Source organism: Anoplophora glabripennis, unplaced genomic scaffold, assembly GCF_000390285.2.
Source record: "Anoplophora glabripennis isolate ALB-LARVAE unplaced genomic scaffold, Agla_2.0 scaffold1040, whole genome shotgun sequence".
Classification (NCBI taxonomy): Eukaryota; Metazoa; Arthropoda; class Insecta; order Coleoptera; family Cerambycidae; genus Anoplophora; species Anoplophora glabripennis.
The window spans coordinates 100,127-127,913 of NW_019417138.1; the positions used below are offsets into that span (position 1 = coordinate 100,127).

The window sequence follows — 27,787 nt, forward strand, 5'->3', positions numbered from 1 at the left end:
GTCAGAAATATAGAAATGTCATCAAATCAAATATCATATCTCGTGTCAGTCTGAATTTAATTCAGAATTTATCTTGATTGTTCTCAATAAGTTACTCATATACGAAAAATTTTACTACAAATATATCCTCTTAATCCACTACGATTAATCATCAGTAAGATTTTACTGATTTATGTTTAAGGTAACTATTTGGACACAAATAGATAACCTCTGTTATTGATTTAAATTTACATATTAAATATTTGCAGGTATGATTGTTTAATAAAATAAAAATCTTATCAATTCATTATCCATCGTCATGGGTGCAAACAGCAGTAAAAAATTAGCAGCCAAATGCTCATTTTTGTCTAAAGATGAACAACTGATTGTTAGCAATTCTTTTAAACTGGCAAGTAAGAATTCGGAAAGGATTAAAGAAGAAGAACTTACCGTAAGTAAACAGTACATATATAAAATAATATAAAATATATAAAATTATTGAGGACTGACACAGTTATAAGATTCACAAAGATTACTAGAATCAGTTACCACAATCATTTTATTATTTATGATTTAGAAATCATGAGTTATAAAAGAGAGAAATAATATACAAGACAAGGTATTAACGAAATAAGTACTACAGATTTCAGAGTATGTAAAACATGTTGAGATATGATAAAAACCTTAGTAGAGTTTTTGTCTGTGGCGGCCCCTAAGCGAGATACGGCCTCTTGAAGGGGTAACTTAGGAAACAGTTTAACATTAAATCACGAAATGTTTGGTTGTATTACTATTTGTATGCTTATAATCGGTATAATATACAAATCAAAATTTGCTACATAGACGTAAGAAAATGCGGGACCACGGGGCAAATTTTACAATTTTTTTTGTACTCATTTTTTCTAGTTCCTGAACCGAAAATATGAAAATTTATCATATTTTGCATAAAAAAGGTATTCTTAGATTTTAATAGCATGAGCCGTTTTCTAGTAAAATCCATTTCAATCGTTTATTCAAAAATTCCTGCTGCAGAAAAATGTATCAAATGCCATGAGAAAATTACTACTTGTGACACTTAACAGAGGTGTCAAGTATATGTCAATTACTGATTAGATTACCTACTCAAAATTCTAGTCTGAGAAATTTGAATTTAGGTACTGTAATTAACATAGAAGCTAAATTATTATAGGGCTACTAGTTTAGACACAGAGGAATCCTCACGAATCACCATTCAAATTTCTCAGATTGGAACTAAGATTTTCATCATATTTCGACATGTTTACACCCTCAAATTTTGAGTACTTATTTCGTTAACACCGTATATAATAAATAATTATTATTTTATAGTGATGAAAATTATTTAAACAATATTCATCTTTGGCTACTATTCATTTATCAAACAATTCTAAGTACACCTTTTTTATATTTGATATTAGTTCTATTAAAAATCCACTACCATAGCACTCGTCCATTTGTATTCATTTCAAAAAGAAATCAGAAAGATCTTTAAAATTGCCTGAATTTCTATTTTCAATTATCTGTATATAAAGAAATGTAGTAAATATAATGCACAATAATTGTAGAAATTATGGGGTAATCAGATGGATCCAAGACTTCTACAATATCTGAATAATTATCTATTTGGTATTGGAGATCAGAGACAAAGTACAGTGGACTTGGAAAGGTTTGCTGAATTATTTGTTTTTTGTACTAGAGGAACAGTGGATGAAAAGATGAAAGTTCTTTTAATATCATTAGGAAAATCAGACAGTGAGAGTAATGATATACCATACATATTAGTTAAAGAGGTAGGTTACTAAATGGAAAGAAATTGAAATATGAAATTAGAAGGTCTTATATGTACTTGATTCAGCATCGCCTATTTGAAAGCACAGCGTTTGTTATGTTGAGAATACTGACTTAGAGCTCTGCGGGGCAGTGAAGAGAAGGTACTCAGAAAAAGTATGAATGAATCTAAATTCAAATGCAGGTGCTGGAAGGATTATGTGTACTTACATTTATTAAATAATACTTTATAAACCTGTGAGAACTAAAGTAATAAAAATCAAATTAGCGTTTTATTAACTATACATGGTGTTTGGTAAGTTGATGCATTCCTTGCAGGAGGTTATTGTACAAGTGATTTGTGATATATTTCCTTAATATGCCATATTCCAAAACGGCTTAGTTTCCGATCTACAGGATGTTAAAGTTTTAATAAAAAAATATAAATTTATAAATATTGCGGAAACCGCTCAGAATATTTTAATGAAATTTTACAGGCTTTGACAGTTAACAATACATGTTTTATGATCAAAATATAGTGCACCAGTCGCATGCACACAGGCACGTTTCTGGATATTTTTAAAGAAAAAAATAATACGTCATTGATTTATCTTAAAATAAAAATTATTTTTCAATTCCTTGTTCAATTTGGAAGAGAAAAGGTATTTCGACTGTTTTTCTTATGACGCACCGTTTTCCAGTAAAAAAATTAAAATCGATTTATTGCATGGCATAATCCGGTTTCAATATTAATTTGAAATTATGCACTTAGTTTTTTTTTGTACCAATTTTAATACAACTTAATATAACGTTATTACTACCCGCAGTTCACATTAGGTTATGTTATTTGTAATTTAAAATTGGATTAACTAATATTTATTATTAAATGAGTACAACTGATTAGGAAATGAAAAAAATTACTAATACCTATAATTGGTACTTGCCGTTCGCTTGTGAAAATAAATTATTACCCTCATTTTCTAGTATACTCTTAAGCACTGAAGAAAAAGAACATCAGATAGAATAAAATATTTAAAGAATATACTTACTCAAAACGACCTAAAAACTGTTTATCATACCTTAGTTGAAAGCCACATAACTTATGGTATTATTGGGTGGGGAGGAGCATATGACGTGCATCTTTGAAATCTAGAGATAACACAGAAAAAAATTTTAAAAATAATATTAGGTAAGTCTATGTTATACTCCTCGGACTTAATTTATCAAGAAGCCAAAGTTTTGGATATAAGGCAATTATACTATATGACTTCAAATATACGTCAATACAAAAAAAGACAATTAATACCAACACTAAATCATGAATACAATACTAGACTTGTAAACTACTACTTACCACCTAAAATGAAAAAAACTATTGGTCAAAGGTCAAACCTTTATCTTGGTCCGAAATTGGTGAATAGTGTACCCAACGCCATAATGAATGTCACTTCACTAAATTTATTTAAAATAAAATTGAAAACTTATTTGCTGGGCATACCGCGATATGTAATAAGTAACCTGATTAATAACATTATCCAGTAACAAGCAAATATTGCATTTTAATTGTTTTGTTATTATTGGTTCATCATACACGACGTTATATACGTACATATTGTATACTGAAATGTACTTTTTAATAGTCCTTTACACTTTCCTGTTATTTTATTTTGTATCTACTTAAACCTCATACTATGTGTTACATGTTGTTTGTTTGTTGAATAATTTTATTGAATGTTTATGTATATATTTCTTTTTATTACTATATTTTAAATATGTACCTACACCCCAGACAAGCTTGCTTAAGGGGATTATGTTTATTTACTGCTTATTTCCTTTATATGTATAATGTATTGTATTGTTTATATAGGTAAATAAACTATATTATTATTATAAAAAAATTAGTATTACCTTTTCTAATTTTAGTAATTACTTAAGATCTTGCTAAAAATGAAGTCCCCTTATAATGCACGCACATGCCCGCAAAAAACGAGTGCATAGCCAACTTGTTAATTTCTGTTTAGATAGTGAATAGTGAATCTAAAACTGATAACATTTTTTTAGACTGATGTTAACTGCGAGGAGTAATAATTTTTTATAATAAAATTGGTACAAAAAAAAGCTGAGTGTATAATTTCTGCTATTTTTCAAATTATTGAAACCGCCATGCAATAAATCAATTTTAATTTTTTTACTCGAAAATGGTGCGTCATAAGAAAAATAGTCGAGATACCTTTTCTCTTCCAAATTGAACAAGGAATTGAAAAATAATTTTTATTTTAAGAAAAATCAGTGGCGTATCATTTTCTTTCTTTAAAAATATCTAAAGACGCGCCTGTGCGCACGCCACTGGTGAAACTGAAAACATTATTTTTTTTTCGTAAAACATGTATTGTTGTTTACTGTGAAAGCTTGTAAAATTTCATTAAAATAGCCTGAGCGGTTTCCGCAATATTTATAAATTTGCGTTTTTTTATTAAAACACCCTGCAGATCGGAAAGTAAGCCTTTTCAGAATATGGGATATTAAGGAAATATATCACAAATCACTTGTACCTCCCGCAAGGAATGCATCGACTTACCAAACACCCTGTACAATGTATTTATACACATATTCATTTTGCGCAATGGGCTCTGTAGTTCTGGTTCCTCCGAATACACTTCGGCTCTCTTCGTTGGTAAACATCACATATTCTCAAAGGTTCAGCCAAACGGAGCCAAATGCTTTTAAACATCCTGCGTTTGCAAAACAAACTTTGCTCATGCCGAATCTAGTAAATATAAGAGCGATAGTAAGGTCCATTGTAAATATAGTGAAATTATTACACATAAGTTTCACATTATTAGGTAATAAAATATCTTGTATCTAAAAAGCACAACTAACTCACTCAAATATTTTTAATGAAACTAAACTTATTAAACATAAACTAGCATATTTGGTTTTTCTAGTACGTAGAAAGTATAGTTGCATCATACATGAAAATTCAAAAGTTGAGCAATACTAAACAATTTAGAAGTTGGTTCTCTCGAGGTTGCTTTACATCCGCACAGAATATCCAACGGTTTGCTGAAAGCTTGACTCATGAACTGGCCACAGGAGAAAGTATTACGAGAAGGGCTTTAGAAGTGTGGCTTCAGGGTGCCACTATTCTCGGACAACTTCTTACATTTGTCTCCATGTACCTTTTTAATATATCCCATAAAGAAAAAGGAGCAGTGACAAATGAGAAACCTGGTAAGATACACATATAGACACAATATTTTTCAAATATTAATTTAAAAAATGTTATTATATATTAGGATCAATTTGGTTTTGTTTCTGCAGTAAATTTTGATTGTAAACTATTTTTATTATGCAGGCACGGTTGTGGTCTATTTGCTAACGGTTGTGTATTTGCGCTGAAAGAACGGTTGTTTAGTTTGGGTTTGACATTTTACACAGAAACACATACACATATGTATATTATAGTTTATGCGCTGTGTATAGAAATTTGATAACAAACAAAGAGGAAATAGAGATCTGTAATCTCAAATCCGTCACTGTTATAACCTGAGGGGTTATTTCTTTAATTATCTACCTTTAATTAATTATCTATTATGACCAGTATCATAACGAGTCTGGATTTCAAAAGAGTTTACTATTTAATTCTCGAAAGGGAGTTTATAATTATCATGATACTTTAATTAATATGTGGGAACTTAGAAATGTTGTATGTCCAGAGAATGAATTTCTTACACTTACCATTCATTGCTTAACTTCCAGGAAGGGTTTTAATAACAATAAACAAAACAAACAAAATAACAACACAACGGCTCGAACAACATTATTAATTAATTCATTGACACGCGACAGCGTACCGAGATTCAGGGAATGCGAGCTTCATAGCAAAATTTGGAAAAACTTTATCCATTATTAAATTTAATTAATCAGCCCGAGACTCTAAAGTTAATTAGACTGCTCAATGTGAAACCCAAGGAAGAACTGACTTTCTCGAGATCTTTCCTGAATTCCACCTTGCTTCGACACGCCCATTTCTNGTCGTTATCAGAAGTTGGTTAAACAGTTTTTCTTCATTTATGCAAATTTCACTAAAGTGGATTTAAGGGGTTTTGATACTAGAGGATTCAATTATCTACCTTTAATTAATTATCTATTATGACCAGTATCATAACGAGTCTGGATTTCAAAAGAGTTTACTATTTAATTCTCGAAAGAGAGTTTATAATTATCATGATACCTTAATTAATATGTGGGAACTTAGAAATGTTGTATGCCCAGAGAATGAATTTCTTACACTTACCATTCATTGCTTAACTTCCAGGAAGGGTTTTAATAACAATAAACAAACAAACAAAATAACAACACAACGGCTCGAACAACATTATTAATTAATTCATTGACACGCGACAGCGTACCGAGATTCAGGGAATGCGCGCTTCATAGCAAAATTTGGAAAAACCTTATCCATTATTAAATTTAATTAATCAGCCCGAGACTCTAAAGTTAATTAGACTGCTCAATGTGAAACCCAAGGAAGAACTGACTTTCTCGAGATCTTTCCTGAATTCCACCTTGCTTCGACACGCCCATTTCTTGGGTCCAGAAGTTTCTGTTCTTATCTTATTGGCGGGGACCTGAATATCGGGACGCTTGGTATAACTATACTGGGTTAATAATTACCTAATTGACTAGACTTACATTTATATAAGAACTCTGATACTAAACTTACAAGTAACCCTAGCCTCCCTCTAGCGACTCCGTGTAGCAAATACGGGACGGATTAGTCGATCTCATTTAATCTACTCTTATAGCGTGGAAAATCCGTCAAAAAAACAGCTTATCATATATTTTTCTTTTCCAACCATTATCTATTTCACAATTTAATTTCATTCTACTTTGGATTTAGAACCTCTACGCTCTTCTCGTGGTTTCGCGCGTTATTAAAAAATATGGGTTTCTACGCTGGCGCCTCCCAGACGCAACAGATGACTGTCACATGGCCCCGACTCTAAGTGAATTTGTTAAAAATATTAGTAAATTTCTCCGAAGGACGACGCTACCTACTTGAAAGCCCTCAACTTTCGATAATTTGTGTTGACGAAAATATTTTACTTGGCCCATCCGTTCCGAGAACTATAATAAATAAATAATTACGCATCCCAGCTTTTGTTACACTGTTCACTTCAAATATTTCGACTGGACTGAGAAAAATCGCCTGAAATTTCTACCTGACTACGACCCTGTATTATAATATAGTGATATTTCATATCACTTTATTTTATTGACTTTATATACAGAACGATAGAGTATTATAATTATTTTTCAATTATATTTTTAGGGCCAATTCAAAGTGAAGAACAAGTAACCACAACTGAAAAAGAAAAAGACAGAAGTTTGGTACCGTTTTGTCGAGGACTGGATCTGATTCCGTCCTATCCTAGTATTTTAGATCTTAATCAGATAGTATTTATAAATGCCAACCTCCCTCAGCAGTACCAGTTAGAATGGAGATTTCTCTTCAGCTCTGAAATTCATGGGGAATCTTTTTCGACATTAATTGGTTAGTTTTTCATTTTTACATTCATTATGTTATAATTTATATTTCTATGTTTCATTTTAGGCAGAATAGTTAATCAAGGACCTTCTGTGTTAATCGTAGAGGATCGAAATGGTTACATGTTTGGAGGCTTTGCCCCAGCAAATTGGGAGCTAGGGCCGAAATTTTTTGGAGACGATAGTAGTTTTTTGTTTACCTTGGCACCGCGTATGAGAGTATTTCCCTCTACAGGTTACAATCAGCATTTCCAATATCTTAATTTGCACCAGCAAACTTTACCTAATGGTTTGGTAAGTATATAATAATATTGGTTAAGAAGAGTTACAACAAATGTTCTTACAACTGTTTAAACGAACCAGCAAAATCCTTCATTTTGTACCTACGATCCCTGAAAGTTGATTTTTTCTCCAATGATTCTTTTTTGTAAAAGTACATTACATTAATAGTAAATGAACCTTGCCCCATCGATTAGAGACGATTTCAACTCCGGTTTTGACCGGAAGTAGCCTTTCACGGGAATCAGGACAAGGTCAAATTCAAAGGTCATTTAGGGCTCAAAAAAGCATTTAAAAAAAATGTTTTAAACAAAAGTTTCACATTTTTCGGTGTTGCAATAAAAAAATACACTATTTTATTTGAAAAAAACTGACTTCCGAGCCGATTCGGAAATTCATGGTTTTAATTTTTTTTTATGCATTTTGATAATTATTTAATATGCTTTATTTAAATATTACTATGTTAAATAAAATGAACTCTGTATTCTTTTATTATTTACTCTTATTTCTAAATAACAGACACATCTATACAGGGTGATTCATGTTTAATCTGGATAACTTCAGGAATCGATAGAACAGGTTAAAATAATGTTCATTCATGATATAATCTTATTTCTTAAATCGCACCATTTCAGAGATAGAGGGCATTAAAGTAGGAATTTTTTTCCCATTTTTCCCTTATAACTTTTGAACTTAATAATACTTTTAACAATGATTTTCACAAACGTCAGTTTATATAATTCACTGTGAGTTTTGTTTAACGTTAAATGAATTTTAATCGGCTGGGGCGCCTGCCTAGGGCGCTACACTGTCACAAATTTCATTGAATATCTCAGAAACAAAGCCAAATATCGAAAAAACACGGGATATGAAAAAGTTTCGATATTAATGAGGCAAAGGTGGAGTGCAGCTGTTTTATTGAAATTAATCAATTTTTTTAAAGTTTTGAAATAATCTTAGAGGGGGGTAGCACACAAAATACACTTCTAAGAGGGGTAGGTGGTTCAAATTTAGAGGAGCTTATGTAAGATCATAAGGAGTGTGTGTTCCGAATTTCACTTCAATCGGATGAGTGGTTCATAAGTTAGGGAAAATCGGGAAAAAAGTTCCTACTTCAACGCCCTCTATCTCCGAAACGGTGCGATTTAGGAAATAAGTTTATATCATGAATGAACATTATTTTAACCTGTTCTATCAATTCCTGAAGTTATCCAGATTAAACCTGAATTACCCTGTATATCGGAAATTTTAGGAATTCTTGAGGATGTCTGCTGTTATGAGATTATCTTGTATCATAAAAAATAAGGAGATTTGGGAAAAAAATATTAAACAAAAGTTGTCCTTTTGGGGCATTTAGCCTGGTTATAATTTTAGCACTTATTTCTTCTGTTGACTATTTATTTAATAGCTTGGCTCAACCAAATTCCTGAAACAAAACAAATGTTGAAAGAAAATATATTTTAAAATTATTACCATTTACATACTCATACATACTTAGGTTGTTTCAAGACTTATTTTTTTAAATGCAACACATTTTTTTGTCAGGATAATAGTTCATAAATCAAACATCTGAGGTATTCTCTTGAATGACGCTAACCAAATAATGCAATTAAATCCCCCGATTATGTTACCTGCTGCACTTACCATTTACTTTTCAGTCTATATTCACACATAATCTTTATATAGCTGAGTCAGAGATATGGAGTAGGGAGAATGAGCGTCAAGATATGCAAACTTACTAATAAAGGAGGTCGCCATTTTGAAGGTTTAGATACGAGGGGGGACTGTATTACGTTACCAGGTCAATTCTAAAGTTTCTAATTAGAAACGCACATAACTTTACATTAAATTTGAAATGAAATATGAACTAACAAATACGTACTTTTGAAATTTTCAATTACATATGAATTATTTTTCATAATTTTCTAGGTATATCTGAATATTTATTATATAAAAAAAAATAAATTTTCATATATGCACTTCATAAAAAATATATTAAATACTATATTACCCAAGAACAACGGCTAGAGTTGTATCATTACTGCATATGATATTATTACCTATCATATATGTATAAATCTGCACACACTCCGGCATTGTGCTTATCTTTTATATTGAATTAATTGAATGATACTTTAATTATGTTATAACTGTCTTGTTCCACAGAAGGTTCAACAGAGAATATTAATCACACCAATCGTAATATATTTTTGAGACGATAAACTTTAACAGATTGCGGTAGGTACTCAATTTATATGAAATAAAAAAACATTTGCGATGTAGTTTCTAAATATTTTGTATATTAAAATAAAACACTGTATAACTAACATATTTATTTACTGATGGTTGAAAATAATTAATTTATTTTTGTCTTAATGCAGGGCCTTGAATAATCCGTCCTTAATTTCTTTTCGTAAAGACTGAACGGTAAGTTTCCTGTCTACGTTTCAGTTTAACATTTTTCGTTGCAACTGTAGAAGGAGATATACTGCAAAGATATTTTCATTATTAAAGTTATCCATTAAAGTATGTTTTCATTGCCATAATACTCCTTCTCTTAGCACTACTATCAGTACTAGTGTTACCATTCGATGTATTCTGAACACTGAAAATAAAATTATTGTAAATATTATTTCTTAATTTATTAGGTCCGTATCAAACAATTTGGCAGGGTACGTATTTAACATCCTTAGCATTACTACTATTTTTAAATTACAAATCTTTATTACCTTAAATCCATTTGCCTCTCTCTTTTTACGTTGTACCTACTCCAATTTCAGTAACATTATAGGTCAAAGATGATCCACTTGATTGTAACATCGATTTGCTGGTCATCAAAGCTCCTGTATTAATTGAATTCGAAAAAATATTCTCGCTCAAAATGGAAGAAGATACACCACAAAATAATTTTATGGAAGGTACAGAGTTGGGTCATGCTGTTCTTCTTCCACAAAAGGTGACAAAATTATCTGCTTTAAAGTGTTCAGAGCAACAAGTATGTTCAATAAAAACGAAATTGACAAACAAAAATATGAATAACCTCAAAAAACACACCTGCGAACCTAACGTCAACAACAACTTCATGACGTAAAAGCCTTCAAAATGGCCGCACCCGTAGCGTCCCTAGAAATGTGGATGCGCACTCGTCGAAGCTCATTCTCCCCTACTCCATATCTCTGAGCTCAGTTTATGAATATTCATTCCAAATACGGTTATTTAAGATTTGATATTTTGTCAGGCCATGGGTGGTCAGCATGGATATTGTGGTCTTTGGATCGATAGTGAATATGGTAAAGGCCATACTAGTGAGTCCTGCACCACATATTCAGGCTATCAACAAATGTCTCACTCCAAGGAATTCTCATTTCGACATTTGGAAGTTTGGGGTTTGGGTTCTCCCCCACCAACCCCTCAGGAGAAAGGTGAAAGAGTCGGAATGTCCGTATTGGATAGTAACACAGAAAGTAAAGCAATATTAAAATTGGCAGGGAAGACGATGCACAGTGAGGGCTACAGAGAGAAGTCTCCTCTTTAGATAAACAAAATATATTTGTGTGCTAAAAATGCCTTATATTTCCTCTAGTCTATTCAGAAAAGAGTGATATTTTCTTGTATTTGAGCAGCTTTGTGGGGAAGCAGATCTAATGTTGAATTTACCAAACAAAAAGAAAATGTATGTAGTGGGGTCATATTAATTCACAATAACGTTAATACAATTGCAACTTCAGTCTCAAACGTATTTCAAATTTAAATTTTCTTTCTATATGTATGGGTCACCCACAACTGGTGGTTGACAGGAAAACAGAAAGAGAAAATAGTAAATTATAAGCAAGGATTTTTATAGCATGATATTATAAATATTTGACTTAAAATTCCATCTTGGTTAATTCACTGTATTAAGGACTGTGGTGCCATCAAAATGATTTATTCCAGTTTCATATTTTTCTAAATATTCATTACTGACACCAGGACCGGCGCCAGGGTATTTGGCACCTGAAGCAAATGTTTGTTTGCCGCCTTAAGAAAATATATATACAAGTTACTATGGTTGGAACAAATAACAAATTTATTAATAAAAAGATAAAAAATAAAAAAAACATTTCAATAGACAAAAATAAATAAAAAATATTTTAGCAAGAAAACAAACAGAAATTATAAGAAACATCCTGTAAAAAATAAAACAGATATTCCAATAAAACCAAAAATAAAAAATATAAAATAAAAACAAAAAAGAAACTAAATAATGTCAAAACAGGATCTTTACACATATATCATATAATCGGTCGATAGCCGCACGGTTTAAGGCGTCAGTACTTAAATCGTGTGCAAATTTCTGCCCGGGTTCGATACCCGCGGCCGGTAGATCGTAGATTAGCTATGCTTGTACCGAGGATTGGCACCCTGTGTGCAGGTATGGTAGGGTAGAAGAATGTTGACTTGGGTCAATGTGAGAAATTGACACCGGTTGACATTTGACCACCCCCCTAATTAATGAGGTTTTCCAGGTTTCCCTCATTCCATATCAACTTTTCTACATTTTTCATTAACAAAGTCTTCAATAGTATCATCGTAAACCAAATTATTCGTTACATCTTTCTCAATAGCAAGAATGGCTAAGTCTGTTAACCGTTCCTGTTGATCGTAAATAATTTTTTATCATTTTTAATTTTGAAAAAGAACGTTCTCCACTGGCCACAGACACAGGAATGATTAACAAAATCCTTAAAGATACTACGATGTTAGGGAAATTTTCGCTCAACTCGTTAATTTCTAAATAATTAAGCACATCCAGTGGATTTGTACCCTCATTATTGTTTAAATTAATTAACTTTAAAAAATTTAAAATTTCATTATGCAACTCAAATTTCTATATCATCTATTAGTTGTGAATATAAATCTTGACAACTTTTCAAAATTTCAGTAGAACTTCTACTTTTTAAAGCTGGGATATTATACAGAAAATCAAAATATATGTAACGTTACACAATAAAGCATAAAGCACGCATTCGGGGTCAAAAAATATTTTTTCAGATTTTTGTGCAATTTTCAATTTCTGAAATTTATAAAAAGTTAATAATCAAGTCTTAAAACACCACCTGAAACATCTCCTTCGCTGTTTCACCCCTTCCGCCGGCCCTGACTGACACGTTTTCTTTATTTTTGTGCAAAACTACATTAAAAAATGAATATTCAATGAAAAAGCTATGATATGATTTTAACTCTTGGGGAAGCTCAGAAATATTTACTATAGAAACAAATAATTTATGTTAATAATGAGTGAAGAGAGTTGAAAGTATTATATTTTCCACGGCAGTGCTTGCAAATTCAGTAGCAGACCTGATCGAACCAGTATTCTTTATACATATCATTTTATAACTTTTGAAGGGCTTCATTTTTCTATAATGGCAACCAACCATCAATTTTGGGTCATTCTGTACAGAGTATTTCATTTCAATTGATTGCAGTACCATCATTTCCTTCACAAGGAATATAGGGACATTTTTTTGACTATATTTAAAGACTGCATTTGTGGACTAATTGGTACGATAGTATGCAGTCTCGATCGGACTATGACACCAGAACGAAAAAAAAAAAAACAAAATGACCGACTAGAATAAAGTAATGCTAACAGAGGCAATGGACTAATATTTTTGTAATAAAATTATAGATATTGATTAGTTTTTACAAGATGCCCAATATTTGTTAAATAAATTGGCTTATTTGCAAAATGGTGGACCATTTTCTGATTATACGTAAGAAAGTGTGTGAAATATTAAAATGATGAGAAAACTTTTCCCTTAAAATATATTTCAAATCGAAAGTTACATTCCAATTTCAGAATTTCATCTTCCAGTAGATTCATTGCCTACTTAGAAAGCTGCATATTTATTTCTTAATATTGTGTAGATACGCATGGAAACAATCTGAGCAAAGTAGACTGTTGTTAAATATATAATGAAGTAGTTAATTTTAATCATTATATATGTTAGAGGGCTGATGCTACAAATTTTGATGTTTGTTGATTGTCAGCATGCAGGGGGCGTTGCCATTGACGTCCTCAGTTCTAACAAATTACGCATTTATCATTAGTATTTATTATATTTCTTACTTTTATTGCCATATTATATTGGTTTGAGTAATAAAATGTCCCTTTTTGAAGCATACTTTCTTCAACCCGAGGGTATTGATCGCAAACGTAAATGTATTATCATTTTAAAGTTAAAATATATGAATATTATAAAAAGGTTAGATCAGCGGTCTTCAAACTTTTACGGCTTGCGGAACCCGGCCAACATTTCGATTTTTTGAGGAACTCACACTTAACAAAATTTTTGAACACATTTTTAACTGCTTATACAGGCTGTCTCCTAAAAAACGCCATCAAGTCTTACAAATCTACATGATTCTGGAACTTCTCTGTAAAGAAATAGTTCTCTGTAAGGGCGGACTCCTACACCACGATTTGTATTACACTGATAGTATACCTGAATCATATCCGTCAATTGATTATTACTCATATTTTCCACTGTTGAGCTTATTTCAATAAATAACCTACTGTAAATGACACAGAAAAAGTATAATGTGTAAAAAACTGGGACACAAATGCTAAAGTGACATTTACTTGCTTTGTTGTATTATTTTTTGTTTTCCAGGCATACATGATTAGTCAAAATATGTTTGTGGTCAATTAAGCAACCAGGCGTTAATAATGCGGTATTGCTCATATTTTATCTGTAATGATGAATCTGCTGATATAATTAACTGTTCTCTGTATTTCATTCATATAATATTGTCCACGGATGTATTGCAATTTTGAAATGTATTTTTAATCCAAGCATATGACAGTGACGGCTCGTGACATTGAGAATAGGTGAAGCATATTCATGTCTTCACCAAAAAAAAAACAACGCCGCAGGCGAAAATTTTCAAGGTCAAACGGATTTAAATGAATCTGGTGATTTTTAGTTGCATTTGCAATATTACTGAAAAACTGACATTTGCGAGAAGGATTTTCATTTAGATTTTATAAAAAATAATATATAAATAAATATTAGTTCAGCTTGTGGACTTCTGCGAACATTAACGCATACCTTATAGAAGCTTCATGGTTACGACAGCCTCCTTATTTCACACGCCCAACTTTACACTCACAATTAAACACGGCATACAGAAAAGTTTTTTAAACACTACTTTTCCACATCGAGAGAAGGCACAGGTCCCTCGCAATTTAAAAATTCCTTTTTGTCCTCAATTTTCCATCTGGAAAAAGATGTTTCCAAAATACATACTGGATCATACATAGGAAACACTTGTACAAATATTGATACTAAACAAATATTAACGAACTGTTATGCTTATACTATACGTTGTATGGTATGAGGTTGATGTTTGCGCTCAATGAAGGCAATGTTTTTTTAGAAGGCGTTCACCGCGCAACTATTCTGTTTATTTCTGCGTATAAAACATACAAACACAATATATTTTCAATATAGAATTATACCTAAATTATAAAATTTATATAAAATTAAAAATAATTTTATATTGTACAACCAAGTTTTTAGGTGAAGAGGTGCATCACTTGCGTCACCTTGCGAGCCGCCACTGGCATATGATGATTCCATTTGCTTTGGGAAATAATCTCCGATTGTTACTTTCAGTTGGAAAATGTGTTCTAAAATTTGATTTCTGACATCAGAATTGAGACTCATATCATTTTCAGTTAGAAAATCGTGTAGTTTTTCAAAACATTCTATATCATTTTTCTTCAACACATACGACTCACGCAGATCAAATTTTATATGTAATACATTTATCTTTTAATGTACTTTAATAATGTTTACGTTCAGACCTTGCAATGAAGTAATAATCGTGTTTAAAATCAAATGTTAATTTCAAAATTATGAGTTTTTGACTGACTCGCGGAATAACCCGAAGAAGTTGTGGGGACCCCAGGGTTCCGCGAAACACAGTTTGAATACCGTTGGGTCAGATGATGGAGAATTTGGAAAAACATTTGAAATAAAGGCAAACATACAAAGCTTTTTTAAATACGTTATTTTTAAAATCATCTATTTTCTTCTCATATTTATTTAATCTGTCATCTGTGATTACTCATTAGTTCAGAATATTGACCGGGACTGATTCAGAATCTTTATTGTGGATTATTGAGGTCTACTGTTTTGAAACAGGTGAAGTTTTGAAATCTGAACTCTCTTGATCTTACACTCTGAAATGCTTTAATCTAGTCACTCATAATCTTCGATTGGTAGTGCTTAAAATATATATGTACTTAAAGAGCTAAATACAGGATATTTTACTGTAATGTTTTTTAAATATATTTAAATTTATATGTAATAGGAGAGTAAAGTTAATATTACAAAAACCATTTTCCAATGGATAGATCTAGGTCAAGGGTCGGCAACTGGCGGACCGCGGTCCAGGTCCGGACCGCGGAAGGTAAAATACTGGACCGCCAAAAATTTTTTGAAAGTATAGATTACTCAAATAAATTATTTAAAAAATGTTTCCTAGTATTTTACAATTGTGAGACAAATTAAAATAAAAAAATAAGAAATATGAATTTTTTTTCTGGACCTCGTTAAAAATTTTCAAATGTATCCGGACCCCACCTAAAATTACTTGCCGACCCCTGATCTAGGTCATTCTGGATTAATATGACTACATTATTTAATTTATATGGTCAAAAGTTTACGTTCCTATAATGTTAAAGTTCAAAAGGTATATTGAATTGATCTCATCTTTTGTAATTTTTTTTTGATTATAGATTCAGTAATAAATTTGATATAATTTATTTCTGAATTAAATAAAAAAAATCATATAGGTATGTAACAAAAAACTACATAATACAAACCAAAGCCTAGGATTATGAGTTTAAAAAGACATATTTTTCTTTATCTTTAGATAACTAGTTATTTTACCGTAGTCAAATTCTTGTCAAAAAAGGAAAAGCCTGCAATTACATTTGTAGAAAATTAAAATTGTAACTAAAAGAACTCAATTATCATATTTAAACAAATGTTACTAAAAATAGTGCTTATAAAAATTTAAAAAATTGGTAGTTAATAATTTTTGTTTTAATATTTCATATTACTTAAACAGAAGTATTATCTTAAATAGAAAAAAGTATGTATGGAATAGATAATGTATAATCTTTTCTTAAAATTGTTTATAAAACATTAAATTTTCTTCAGGGCAGTTATCTGTAAGAAGTCCTGAAGTCGTAATTTGAAAGTTTATTTGAATCGAATTTTTCGAGAGAGAGAGGTTTTTATTAGTGCTGGCAACTGAAATCGGTTTTTTGGATAGTCGGTTAACCGGTTTCGGATAATTCAAATTTTTACGAAACCTGAAAACTGGTTATTCTTTCTTTATAGCCAATAACTACATAGCACTATAATATAGTCCTAGTGTTATGTAGTTGACATTGACCACATAGATACCTACTATAAAAATTATGTTGAACTATTAAGAGAAATACAATTTAGGTATAGTTGGCGCCACCCAAATGTGAACGCATTTTGGTTGTTATGGACATTTCATCTGGATTTTATCGTAGTAAATCAGACTTTTTTTAGTGGCGTAACACAGAGAGGGTATTCTTATGGATAATTTCGACCAAGGTATTGTCTTCCGCGTCACTGGAAACCTTACCGACACCTTGCCTGATAGATCTTTGTATTTGTTCTCGCCAGCGTTGTTTAATATAAAATATACAACTCTTACTAACATTTAAATCAGCAGCCATTTCACTCAAAGACCAATTATCTTCTAATTTAGCTATAGCCCTTGCTCTATCCGCTTCAGTTAAATGCTCCGGCATATTTCACGTTACTTGTTTACATTTAATTACGTTTGCTCTAAGTGACATATATGTATATTTGACAACTATTGAATTTTACGACTATGATTTGAAGGTTAAATTACACCGTACAATATTGCCGTTCACATTTGGGTGGCGCCGACTGTACTTTTATATTTTATCCTGGGACACAGACATAGACTGATAAAATAAACAATTACCCACACCCACATACTTACGCCAAATGACCACTCATTTATATAAATAATAAACTGAAGAACCACAATTTATTATTAAGTGTAACTGTTTTAACATTAGCTTTAATTTTAAAATTTAAAATATGAATATGTGAATAACAGTGTATATCGGGGGACCGCCTAGCCGGGTGTCTTGGCCGGTGGATTTTGATCTGCCGAGGTAAGCATCACGGACGCAGGCTGGAATTTGGATGGGTGACCTAAGGCAGGCTCGGGGACGTGGCTGCGGCAGCCTACCAGAGACCTGGGTCACTCAAGATTTGCCGCATGCGTGTGGTCCACGATAAATGAAAATGAGAACAGAGCAAAGAAAATCTCTGTAACTCAAGATCATGCTATCATACATAAACTGTACGAGACTTTGCCACCAAGCCACCCGTGTAGTAAATAGGATGGTTTGAAGAAAAGTACTCGAGTAATGAAGGAGAGTGTACAAGGGGCCTAATAAGGCCTAAGTGCCGCGGTGGAAAAACAATTCCACCACTCTCCGACATACATACATACAACAGTGTATATCCCGTCAGTTTTTCAAAACACTGTTTTTCAGATATCCGGTTTTGGCCTTTATTCAAGTAACCGGTTATTTGAATAACCAGTTTTAACCACTGTTTGGCTAACTGGTTTTATCTGAAATCAGTTTTTATAGAACCGGTTAAATGGTTTCACTTTTTTTCGGTTTTTGCCAGCACTAGTTTTTATTGCTTAACTATAAATTTCATGAAATGAAAACAAGCATAACCTTTCCACATTTCAAAGGAAAATGAGACAAAAATTCTTTCAATTTTAATTTATGAAACAAAATGGGACTATATAAAAATTGTAAAAATAACTTTTATATTTTTAATGGATTGTTAATATTTAACAAAAATTAGTTTTTTTCGTGTCGCATAAATTGTTTTTATTTATTTAGATAAACATATAAAATCGAGTCATTATTTTGTGATAAATATATATAAGAAGATAAATACTTACTGTTAAAAACAACATTAGAATTGTTTAATCCAGAAACTTGCGGCAAATAATGCATTTATTTATTTATTGTGTTGTTCACTGGAAAATATATATTTTTATTAAATTTTAGCAAATTATCAATTTATCGAAAGTTGTAGGCACTAGCACCTTACCAAAGAAACTACTGAAATTATGTTTAAAAATAATCTTTTTTACATCATTTCATAGAAACTAATGAAACTGCTAAATTTATGTTCAAGTTAATTAAATAATGTATTTTAATGTAAAAAAAAATCAGGGAAAATGTAATCAAAAAAATGTTATTATTCTTAGGGTACAAATTACCATACCAAATTTATTTATCCTTCTTTTAATACTCTTAAAACTGTACTACTATATCATTAATATATAGATCAGAGACTATTATATATAGGCAGTCCTCGTGCTTACGACATGTTCAGTTCTGAAAATACATGATGTAAATCGAAACGATGTAAGTCGATACATTTTTTTTCATCCATTTTTATATAGTGAAGAATTAGGTTCTAGCTGAACATATAATGCAAAAAAACTACATATTAAATAACCATACTTTATTTATAAAACGGACCATGTATTTGGTACATACTTATTGCACAATTAAAAAAATAGAAAGAATCATACTAAAACTTTGGTTTAAAAAATGTATCAATTCAAGTTCGTTCCGCTTCTTTTTTCTTGTTTTCATATATTTCTCAATAACACTGACAGGAAGTAATGATTTTGATATTAACATTAAAACTTCTTCCAAAATTTGGATCATGTTCCTTAAAAGTATTCATGGCATTGTGTAAATATCCAAACACTGATGACCGCACAAGTGAAATAGCCCATGACGTACCTCGAAACCATTGACGTTAGATTGAGGACTGGTGTTAAAATATTGTTCGACACAACTCGAAACGATGTAACTCGAGGACCGCCTGTATTAATAATTTTCAATATTTTCATTGAAATATTTAGATTTTTGGAAACACAGGGTGTCCAGGAAATGTTCTCACAGATTTGGATAGGACTCGCAAAAATATAAGTTTATGTAAAAAAAATTATTTGGTTTCACCCTGTAGTTATTTGTTCTTGAAGTTGAGACTTTCTGTTTCTAATTAAATTTGGATAATTTTCAGGCAGATACTGTTATTTGAAGTTGTTTTTTTACTAATTATTCAATTTACTGATAGCTACTTTGGGGACCTGGAGGCAGAGCGTCCTCGGCAGTTATGCACATTGCTCATCATTACACCCATATAACAATATTAGTTAACACAGTCCAAAAAATGAAAATAACTGATTCTGTGTTAATAAAAATGTAATTGTTAATCCATTCATTATTAAGGTGTATTAATTGCTAGTGCCTGCTACTTTATAGTTTTTGAGTTGTTTAGATAAGTACTTAACGAAAATGTCTGATAGGTTTGTTAGAGCATATATCACCACTATATTCTGCATATCATTTGTCTACTAACATGCACAATTTTAACATTTCTATATTAATAAAATAAATGTAATTTACTGTTTTCACATTTGTTTTTAAAAGACCAATGTGCCAAAAATATATGTAGCACTGATTATTAATATAATTTTTATCTGTTTATTTATTTATTTATTTTCTATTGCCTTGCTTACTTGAGGCTTAATATGTTGGTTACCATCGGTTCATGGCCATAGAAGCATTAAAAAGAGATATCTAAATGCAGTTGCAATATTAAACAGTTGCTCTCCTATGGAGACTGTAGGGTGTGTACTGCGTCATGACACCATACGTCACATCAATGTATTTAATGTATGCAAAATGTATAGAGGTGATGCCACATATATCGCATATTGTAGACCACCATCTTTACATTCCCAATCAAATCATACACTACACAAACTCCAGCGTGTATAGGAGACCAACAACTAAGAAAACAAATGTTAAGAAATATGTCTTAACACGTCATATTTTAACTAGTGTGAAGATTTGCTTTTTCACGTTCTACAAAACTGTACTGAACTGAAAATGTTTGTAACTTCAGTGAAAATAAATACAACGCAGTTCAATTATAATAATATCCCGAGCAACCTGAAAATAAATTTACATGAAAACAAACTCAAGAGTGAAAATATATCACAATATGCAGTCAGTCATTAAATGCGGAGTCATAAGGACTTCACTGCAATAGAATAATTAGTAATTGCATAAGAAACTTCATTTGTCTCAAATAAGCAAGGCGTATAAGTGTTTAAATTATTGCTACTTTGACTATTAATTGTCATTTATTTTTGTGTTGTGTATATATATCTAGATGAAAATAAACCTGTATAAATTGATTATTTTTTAATAATTTTTTTGTACATTTTGTTTTCTAAGTACCTTTGTTCAATATAAATAAAATTAAAAACACCACTGCATGTTTTCGTATTTGCTATATTTTCTATATTCTTGTGAAAAATATTTTGTGGATAATACGAGGGGTGATCCAAAAATAACTGGACGAAATTCACTGCTCTTGCCACTCTTGTACTTCAGACTTCTCCCGTTAGATGGGTGTTATGTAACCCCTCCTGACTTAGTCTGCCAAGTGGCATCACTTGAGACGGTTTTACCGAGCCCCTGAGACAGACAGTTTTCATGTGGTGATTATTTTGACTTTGATTTTTTAAAATGGTTGATATTCGAGAAATTTTGTTTCCTGCTCGGTAAAAGGCCTTCGAAAGCGATTGATATGTTGCCTACAGCTTATTAACATGCCACATGCAGGGCACAAATTCTCCTCACCCGAAAAAGATCTGACAAGTTAAATCGGCTGTAAAGACAATGCTGATATGTTTTTTTGACGTTTGTAGCATTGTTCACTAGGTATCAAACAGTGAACCAAGTCTTCTACCTGACTGTTTTGAGGTGGTTGTGTGAGTGTTCCGTTGAAACGACCCGATTTGTGGCAGAGTGAGGTAGTTCTTCTACCATAGCAATGCTCCACCTCATACAGCTATCTCTGTGCGTAATTTTTTGGTGAAAAATATCGGAAAGGACCAGTACGAAAGGTCTTTTGTGCAGCGTAAAAAAATATTAGAATCAGTGTATTAATATTAATGAATAGTACTTCAAAGGTGATTAACGTTTGTAACCCTACAAAATAAGTTCTGTATTTTTTAAAAATGGTGTCCGTTATTTTGGCCCCCCTTGTATTTGACTGTGTAACATTATGTTGAAGAATTTGAAAACATTATAATTAGGATATCCCATTGGGACACCACTTCACAGACAGACTCCTGGGGTTAAAATAAGATGATGTAGAATACCTTACCTTTATATGCGAGTCATAATTAGGTGTAAAAAAGTTTCTTCCAAGCAGAACAATGGAGATAATCAAATATACTAAAATGCTACAATGTTTTTATTTTTTTGATAACAGTCACATAATAATGGATCAGTAAGATAATTCAATGAAACTTGGCACAGAGGAGTTTCTAGGGCTTATATTTTACCGGAAATAAGTATTGGATTGTGAAGAACAATGTAAACAGTAGGTATTGTTGGTACACATTTTGAGAAAACCCATATAGATCATGGGCATAACCAAGTTTGAGAAAACAACATGGGTAGTGAAATTTGGAAATGAATATACAGGGTGCAACTTCAAATAGAGATCATATTTATACAGAGATTAGCTTTGACTTTTAGAAATACATATGTTTGTTTTCTCAAATTCTGTCAGCAAAATCTGATTTTGTTTTAACCCTTTTCATAATTTTCATACATGGACATGCTAGTGCAACTTCAATAGTGTGTTGGGAGCTATGACATGCACAGTTGTTAAATCTCATCTTTCTTGATTCATGTATGTTTTTTCATATTACAAAAATTTAACAATTTACGAGATTCTTCCAGTTTTGGCCGTTTGTCTTTTGCCTGCCTGGCATTCTCAAAATACATCAAGTGGATTGATTCATCTAAATTAGGTCAACGTCAGAGGCCATTGACACGGAGATTAACAAATTAAATACAGTGCTTTAAGAAATAGTATTAAATACTTTTTATTAAAAACTTGAAATGATTTTAAAAAATATTAAAGTTATCAGATTAGTATTTTTATTTCTTATGTCCATTTTATAAATCAACAAATTTAATTATTTAAAAAAAGTTTTACTTGCAATTATTATCCGCAATAATAACAGATAAATCGTGCAAAAATATATTTTTTATAAAAACACTAAAAAAAATTGATCTTCCTGGACATGAAAATAATAGGATGACTGTACTAGCATGTACAAAACCATACAAAAGTAATTTGTTTTTACCAATTTATTTTTTATTTGATTTAAAATAAATAATTTCAGATTAGTATTCTAGGGAACATATTATTATCCTTAAAAATTTGACCCTCATATTTACAATAGTTCTTCCAAGTGTTTAGCAATACATCTTTTTTATCATTGATATGTGTATAACACCTTAAGCCTTAAGCCATTGAAAATTATTACTTGAATACTAAATACTTACCATTTTCCATAACCATTAGGTGAACAAAATCAAATATTAAATTAAGTAATTTTTAATAAAAACTTATAACAAACAATGTATATAGGTATTTTCACCACATAATAAACAAACAGTGTGAGAATGTATTTCAAGTAACTATTTAATAAATGAAAAATCTAAAATAATAACTTATTACAACTCTGTTAATAAATGCAATAGGATAATTTAAAATAAATATTTCATGTGTATTTGAAGCGATAGGCCGCTATACCAGCTACACCAACAGCTACGGTTGCCCCCAAAGTTGCCCATAAACCCAACTGAAAATAATGTTAATTTATAACAGTATGATCCATTTTAAATGGAAACACCTTTGTAAATGAGGTAGTTATTGTCCGATTTAACTAATTTTTTTTTAATAGAATTTTTCAATTAGACTACGTTTATGTTAGTTTTTTCCTCTACTTGTATTTATCGTTTCAGTTATAATTTCGCAATTATATCATAAATATTTACGAGCCACGTGACCAGTAATTTTATTTCTGCTTCACCGGCTGGTGATTGGTCTAATTCACGAGATACTATTCAGACAAACAACGATTGCATTATCTCGAGTGACAGTTTTCAGATATCCCGTTTTGGCCATTATCGAGTAACCGGTTATTTGGTTATTCAAATAACCGGTTTTAGAATATCCAGTTTTAACTAATATTCGGCTAACCGTTTTTATCTGAAATCGGTTTTTATGGAACCCAGTTAGCCGGTTTTTTCCAGCACTACTTTTTAATATTCATTTTCAAATTAAACAATAACTTTTTAATTTTACTGGATAAACCATTTAATTACAATTACGAATAACAAAAGATTATATAAAAATATTGACAAGACATGAAAACACAAAAATTGCAGATTTACCGTACGTTTAGTATATGCAAGTGACGCAGATCCAAACAGTCTGAATTCCGCTTCTCTTCGAAGCGTTGTTTACGGCGGTTGTCATGGTAACGAGGCAGCCAACATGGGAGAAAATTACAGCATGGGGGAACGAGTGACGTGAACAGCATTGTCATCGCCGTATTGCCAAGAATGCCCAGACGTCCATCACCTGATTCGCCTGCCTTTAAACAGTTTATACGATACGCGTCGCCCAGTGCACCATTATAACAGTTCTTAGTTAATATTTGTTTTTAATAATAACGTCCCTCTTATCACGTAGGGGCGTATAATCCAAGAAATGGATGTACACGCACGCCTCTACGTGATAATAGGGACGATAATTATAGAAATGTTTCCTATGTATGATCCAGTATATATTTTATTGGAAACGCCATTTTCGACATGGAAAATTGATGACAAAAAGGATTTTTTAAATTGCGAGACACGTATGCCTTATTCTCTCAATATGGAAAAAAGGGAAAGTCAAAAGACAATGTGTATGTTCGGAAGTTTCAGAATGAATGGTATTCGGAGTATAAGTGGAAGTGTTAATTTAAAAAACTTTTCTGTATGCCATATTTAATTGTGGGTGTAAAGTCGGGCGTGTGGAATAAGGGGGGGATTTAACAATTTTGGGAAAATCGCGGAAGGCTGTTGTAACCACAAATCTTCTTTGGAACAGACAAACCGAACTAATATTTGTATTTTTTATAAAATCTATCTAAATGAAAATCCTTCTCACGAACGTCAGTTTTTCGGAAATATTGCAAATGCAACTAAAAATTTCCAGATTCATTTAAAGCTGTTTGACTTTGAAAATTTGAAAATTTTCGACTGCGGCGCTTTTTTTTTCGTTTTAGTCAATCAGTGAATATGCTTCACTATCACGAGCTGCAACTGGTGTGACGTTATAGAGTATTTTATTAAATAGGACAATAAATACCTTTTCTGCAAAAGTATTCCCATCCAAAATGGGCCACTTTGTATATTACATTCTTTGTAAACTATAATTAAACTTCATCAGAAACAATTTAATTTATACTTTGTTGTAATTGTTAACCTAAAATATTTGCTCTATAAAAGCCAATATGCTTTTAAAACAATAAGCCCCCTTTCCTTTTACATTAGACAACTGAATACAACACAATCATAATTTTGAAACATATCCAACATATTCATGACTATAACATTTAAATAATGATGGTGTTCGGATTCAATTCCTTTGCAAATGAAAACGACTGGTAATTACTTGACATATGGAATCTCGGTAATATACCACAGATGGATGAGAAAAATAATTATTATGATACATACATATTTTTATGTACGATAGCATTGTATAAGTAAATATATACAATGACGATAGTAACAAAACTTTTGCATGTAAGATCAGCACATGAATACAAGCAAATTTTAATTAATTTTTATGTACAAAATGTTTATTTATAAGTGTGTAAGGTATTATCACAAGTAAAAAAAGAATGAAGTTGATATATTTTTTACATTCTACAGCCTTTTTTTTATTTTTAGATGTCTGAAAAGTATTTAAAAATTCAGACTAAAAGACGCCTACTCCCACTACTTTTACATTTACCTAATCTTTCTATCAACCGCCATACTATTAAATCCAAAGATTCACATCAGAAAAATATATTTTAAATATGTATAACTATATACAGGGTGTCCGCAAATTTCACTGACAACATTTGACTGCATATTCAGAACGATAAATAAAAACGTTCTACGAAAAAAAAGTTAAATAAAAAATTTTTGGTTTTTGAGTTACAAGTTTTCAAAGTTGTCAAAAATAAAACTAACTTAATTAATAACTTCATAACCCTTTTGGCGATCGCGTTAAAATTTGGCACATTTATTTGGACTATTATGGCGTATTATTTCTTAAAGCTTTAGTCAAATCGATATACTGGGTGATAGTTTTCTCCGGTTACCTCTCCCTTTTATAAGTCAAAACTTTTACAGTGATCATATTTTTTAGCAGCAACATTAAAAAGGTCATTTTATTTAAAAAAAATATTAGTCTCTTGAGAAAATTGCCTACAGAAAGCCATTCTTGAGAAAAATGGCGTTATTTGCAGGTCAGTATGTTTCGGTTTGCGTAGCAATGTCACGGATTTAAAACTTTGAGTTCAGTTGAGTGTGTTTCTTTAGGATTCTCATCACTCCACATATGCAAATTATGAAAATTTACAACTCTGTTCCTTGTAAAACAAGAATTTTCAGTACAAACCTATTTTTGAAGCAAATTTTCTTCTGCGAAGCCATACCAACCAGTGGCAAAATTGTAAACATGCGTTGGGATCGAGATTTTCAAGTTCTTGAGCAGGAGTTAAATGAAATGTCCGAAGAAATTGCTTTTTTAAAGTTTTGTGAACAATAGTTAAACATACATTTAATTGTCTTGATACACCGTGGACACTTCATAATTTGCATGTGTGGAGTGATGAGAATCCTAAAGAAACACGAGAATAATGACATTACCTGATAGCCACAGCAATCAAAATCTTGTTTTCATTGCCTACTGAACTCAAAGTTTTAAATCCGTGACACTGCTACGCAAACCGAAATGCACAGACCTGCAAATAATGACATTTTTCTCAAGAATGGCTCTCTGCAGGCGATTTTCTCAAGGGACAATATTTTTTTTTAAATGAAGCGACCTTTTCAAAGTTGCTGCCAGTTTTTATAAAAATACGACCAGTGCAAAAGTTTTGACTGCTAAAAGGGAGATGTAACTGGAGAAAACTATCACCCAGTACATCAATTTGACTAAAGCTTTAAGAAATAATATGCCATAATAGTCCAAATAAATGTGCTAAATTTTAACGCGATCGGCAAAAGGGTTATGAAGTTATTAAATAATTTAGTTTTATTTTTGACAACTTTGAAGGCATCTAACTCAAAAACCAAAAAGTTTTTATTTAAATTCTTTTTCATAGATCGTATTTATTTATCGTTGTGAATATGCAGTCAAACGTTGTCTGTGAAATTTGCGGACACCCTGTATGTAGTACATGGTAGTTTTATTTGGATGAAATATAAGCAAAATAATGGCTATTATTTTTTTTAGATTTCCGGAGGCAATTTTAAAAATGAAATTTTCTTGGAAATTATTAGATACAAAAAAAAATCTAGAAGTTTTCTTTAGAATAAAAATTTGCATTAGAAAATTGTATTTAAAAAATTTGAAAGCTTATGGCCATTTATCAACAGACATCTAACAGCTCGCAAAGCATACTAAGTTTGGTCGACATATCTGTGTGCATACAATATCTACAGTGTCCCGGAAATGGTGGGCAATCTCTCGGATATGGATAGATAATGAGAAAATAATGTCACAAGTTCATACAGGGTGTCTCATAATTAGCTGCCAACCCTGAACAGGCCGATTCTATGATCAAAACTAAGTAAAAAAGATCATATGAACATGGGTCTGGAAATGCTTCCTAAGGGCACAGGGACCCATTGAAGAGGGAGGAATGGAAATCATTTTTTTGCAATATCTCGCAATCGCGTTGTGATAAATGAATGAAATTTGGTATACACAGCTAAATTTTGATGAGCAATTTGATGGACTAATCCATTTATTTCCACAAGGTCCATTGGGGTGGGTACGGGGGGGCCCTTGGTACTTTGCGTGTGTAACTTTTTCATCTTTGACTTTTTAACAAATTGGACAGCAAATTCCGTTTTCCCGAACTGTTTTACGTTAAA

At 31.4% G+C, this 27,787-nt stretch overlaps 2 protein-coding genes across 7 annotated transcripts in view; one reads left to right on the plus strand and one right to left on the minus strand.

Annotated features, from left to right (window-relative positions):
• Positions 1–28: 28 nt before the first annotated feature.
• On the plus strand, positions 29–11,651 carry LOC108914790 (TLD domain-containing protein 1). The gene is made up of 7 exons (XM_018720679.2): positions 29–181; positions 249–430; positions 1,563–1,787; positions 4,710–4,995; positions 7,100–7,321; positions 7,382–7,608; positions 10,832–11,651. Exons 2-7 carry the CDS (start codon positions 299–301, stop codon positions 11,126–11,128), a joined length of 1,389 nt encoding a protein of 462 aa, XP_018576195.1. The 5' UTR covers positions 29–181; positions 249–298; the 3' UTR covers positions 11,129–11,651.
• Positions 11,652–23,261: 11,610 nt separating this feature from the next.
• The window catches only part of LOC108914787 (peptidyl-prolyl cis-trans isomerase FKBP8), an 11,251-nt gene continuing 6,725 nt past the window's right edge, over positions 23,262–27,787 (minus strand). For all 6 annotated transcript variants that reach the window (XM_018720671.1, XM_018720670.2, XM_018720669.1 and 3 more), the window contains one exon: positions 23,262–23,439. In XM_018720671.1, the coding sequence (XP_018576187.1) occupies positions 23,345–23,439 (95 nt within the window). In that variant the 3' untranslated portion in view covers positions 23,262–23,344. The remainder of the gene's footprint in view (positions 23,440–27,787) is intronic.

Excerpts from the sequence above, each read along its gene's own strand:
- LOC108914790 (XM_018720679.2), top strand. The coding sequence starts at position 299 with ATGGGTGCAAACAGCAGTAAAAAATTAGCAGCCAAATGCTCATTTTTG. Across the intron at positions 431-1,562 it reads TTAAAGAAGAAGAACTTACC|AAATTATGGGGTAATCAGAT; the intron begins GTAAGTAAACAG and ends CAATAATTGTAG. Across the intron at positions 1,788-4,709 it reads CATACATATTAGTTAAAGAG|TACGTAGAAAGTATAGTTGC; the intron begins GTAGGTTACTAA and ends TGGTTTTTCTAG.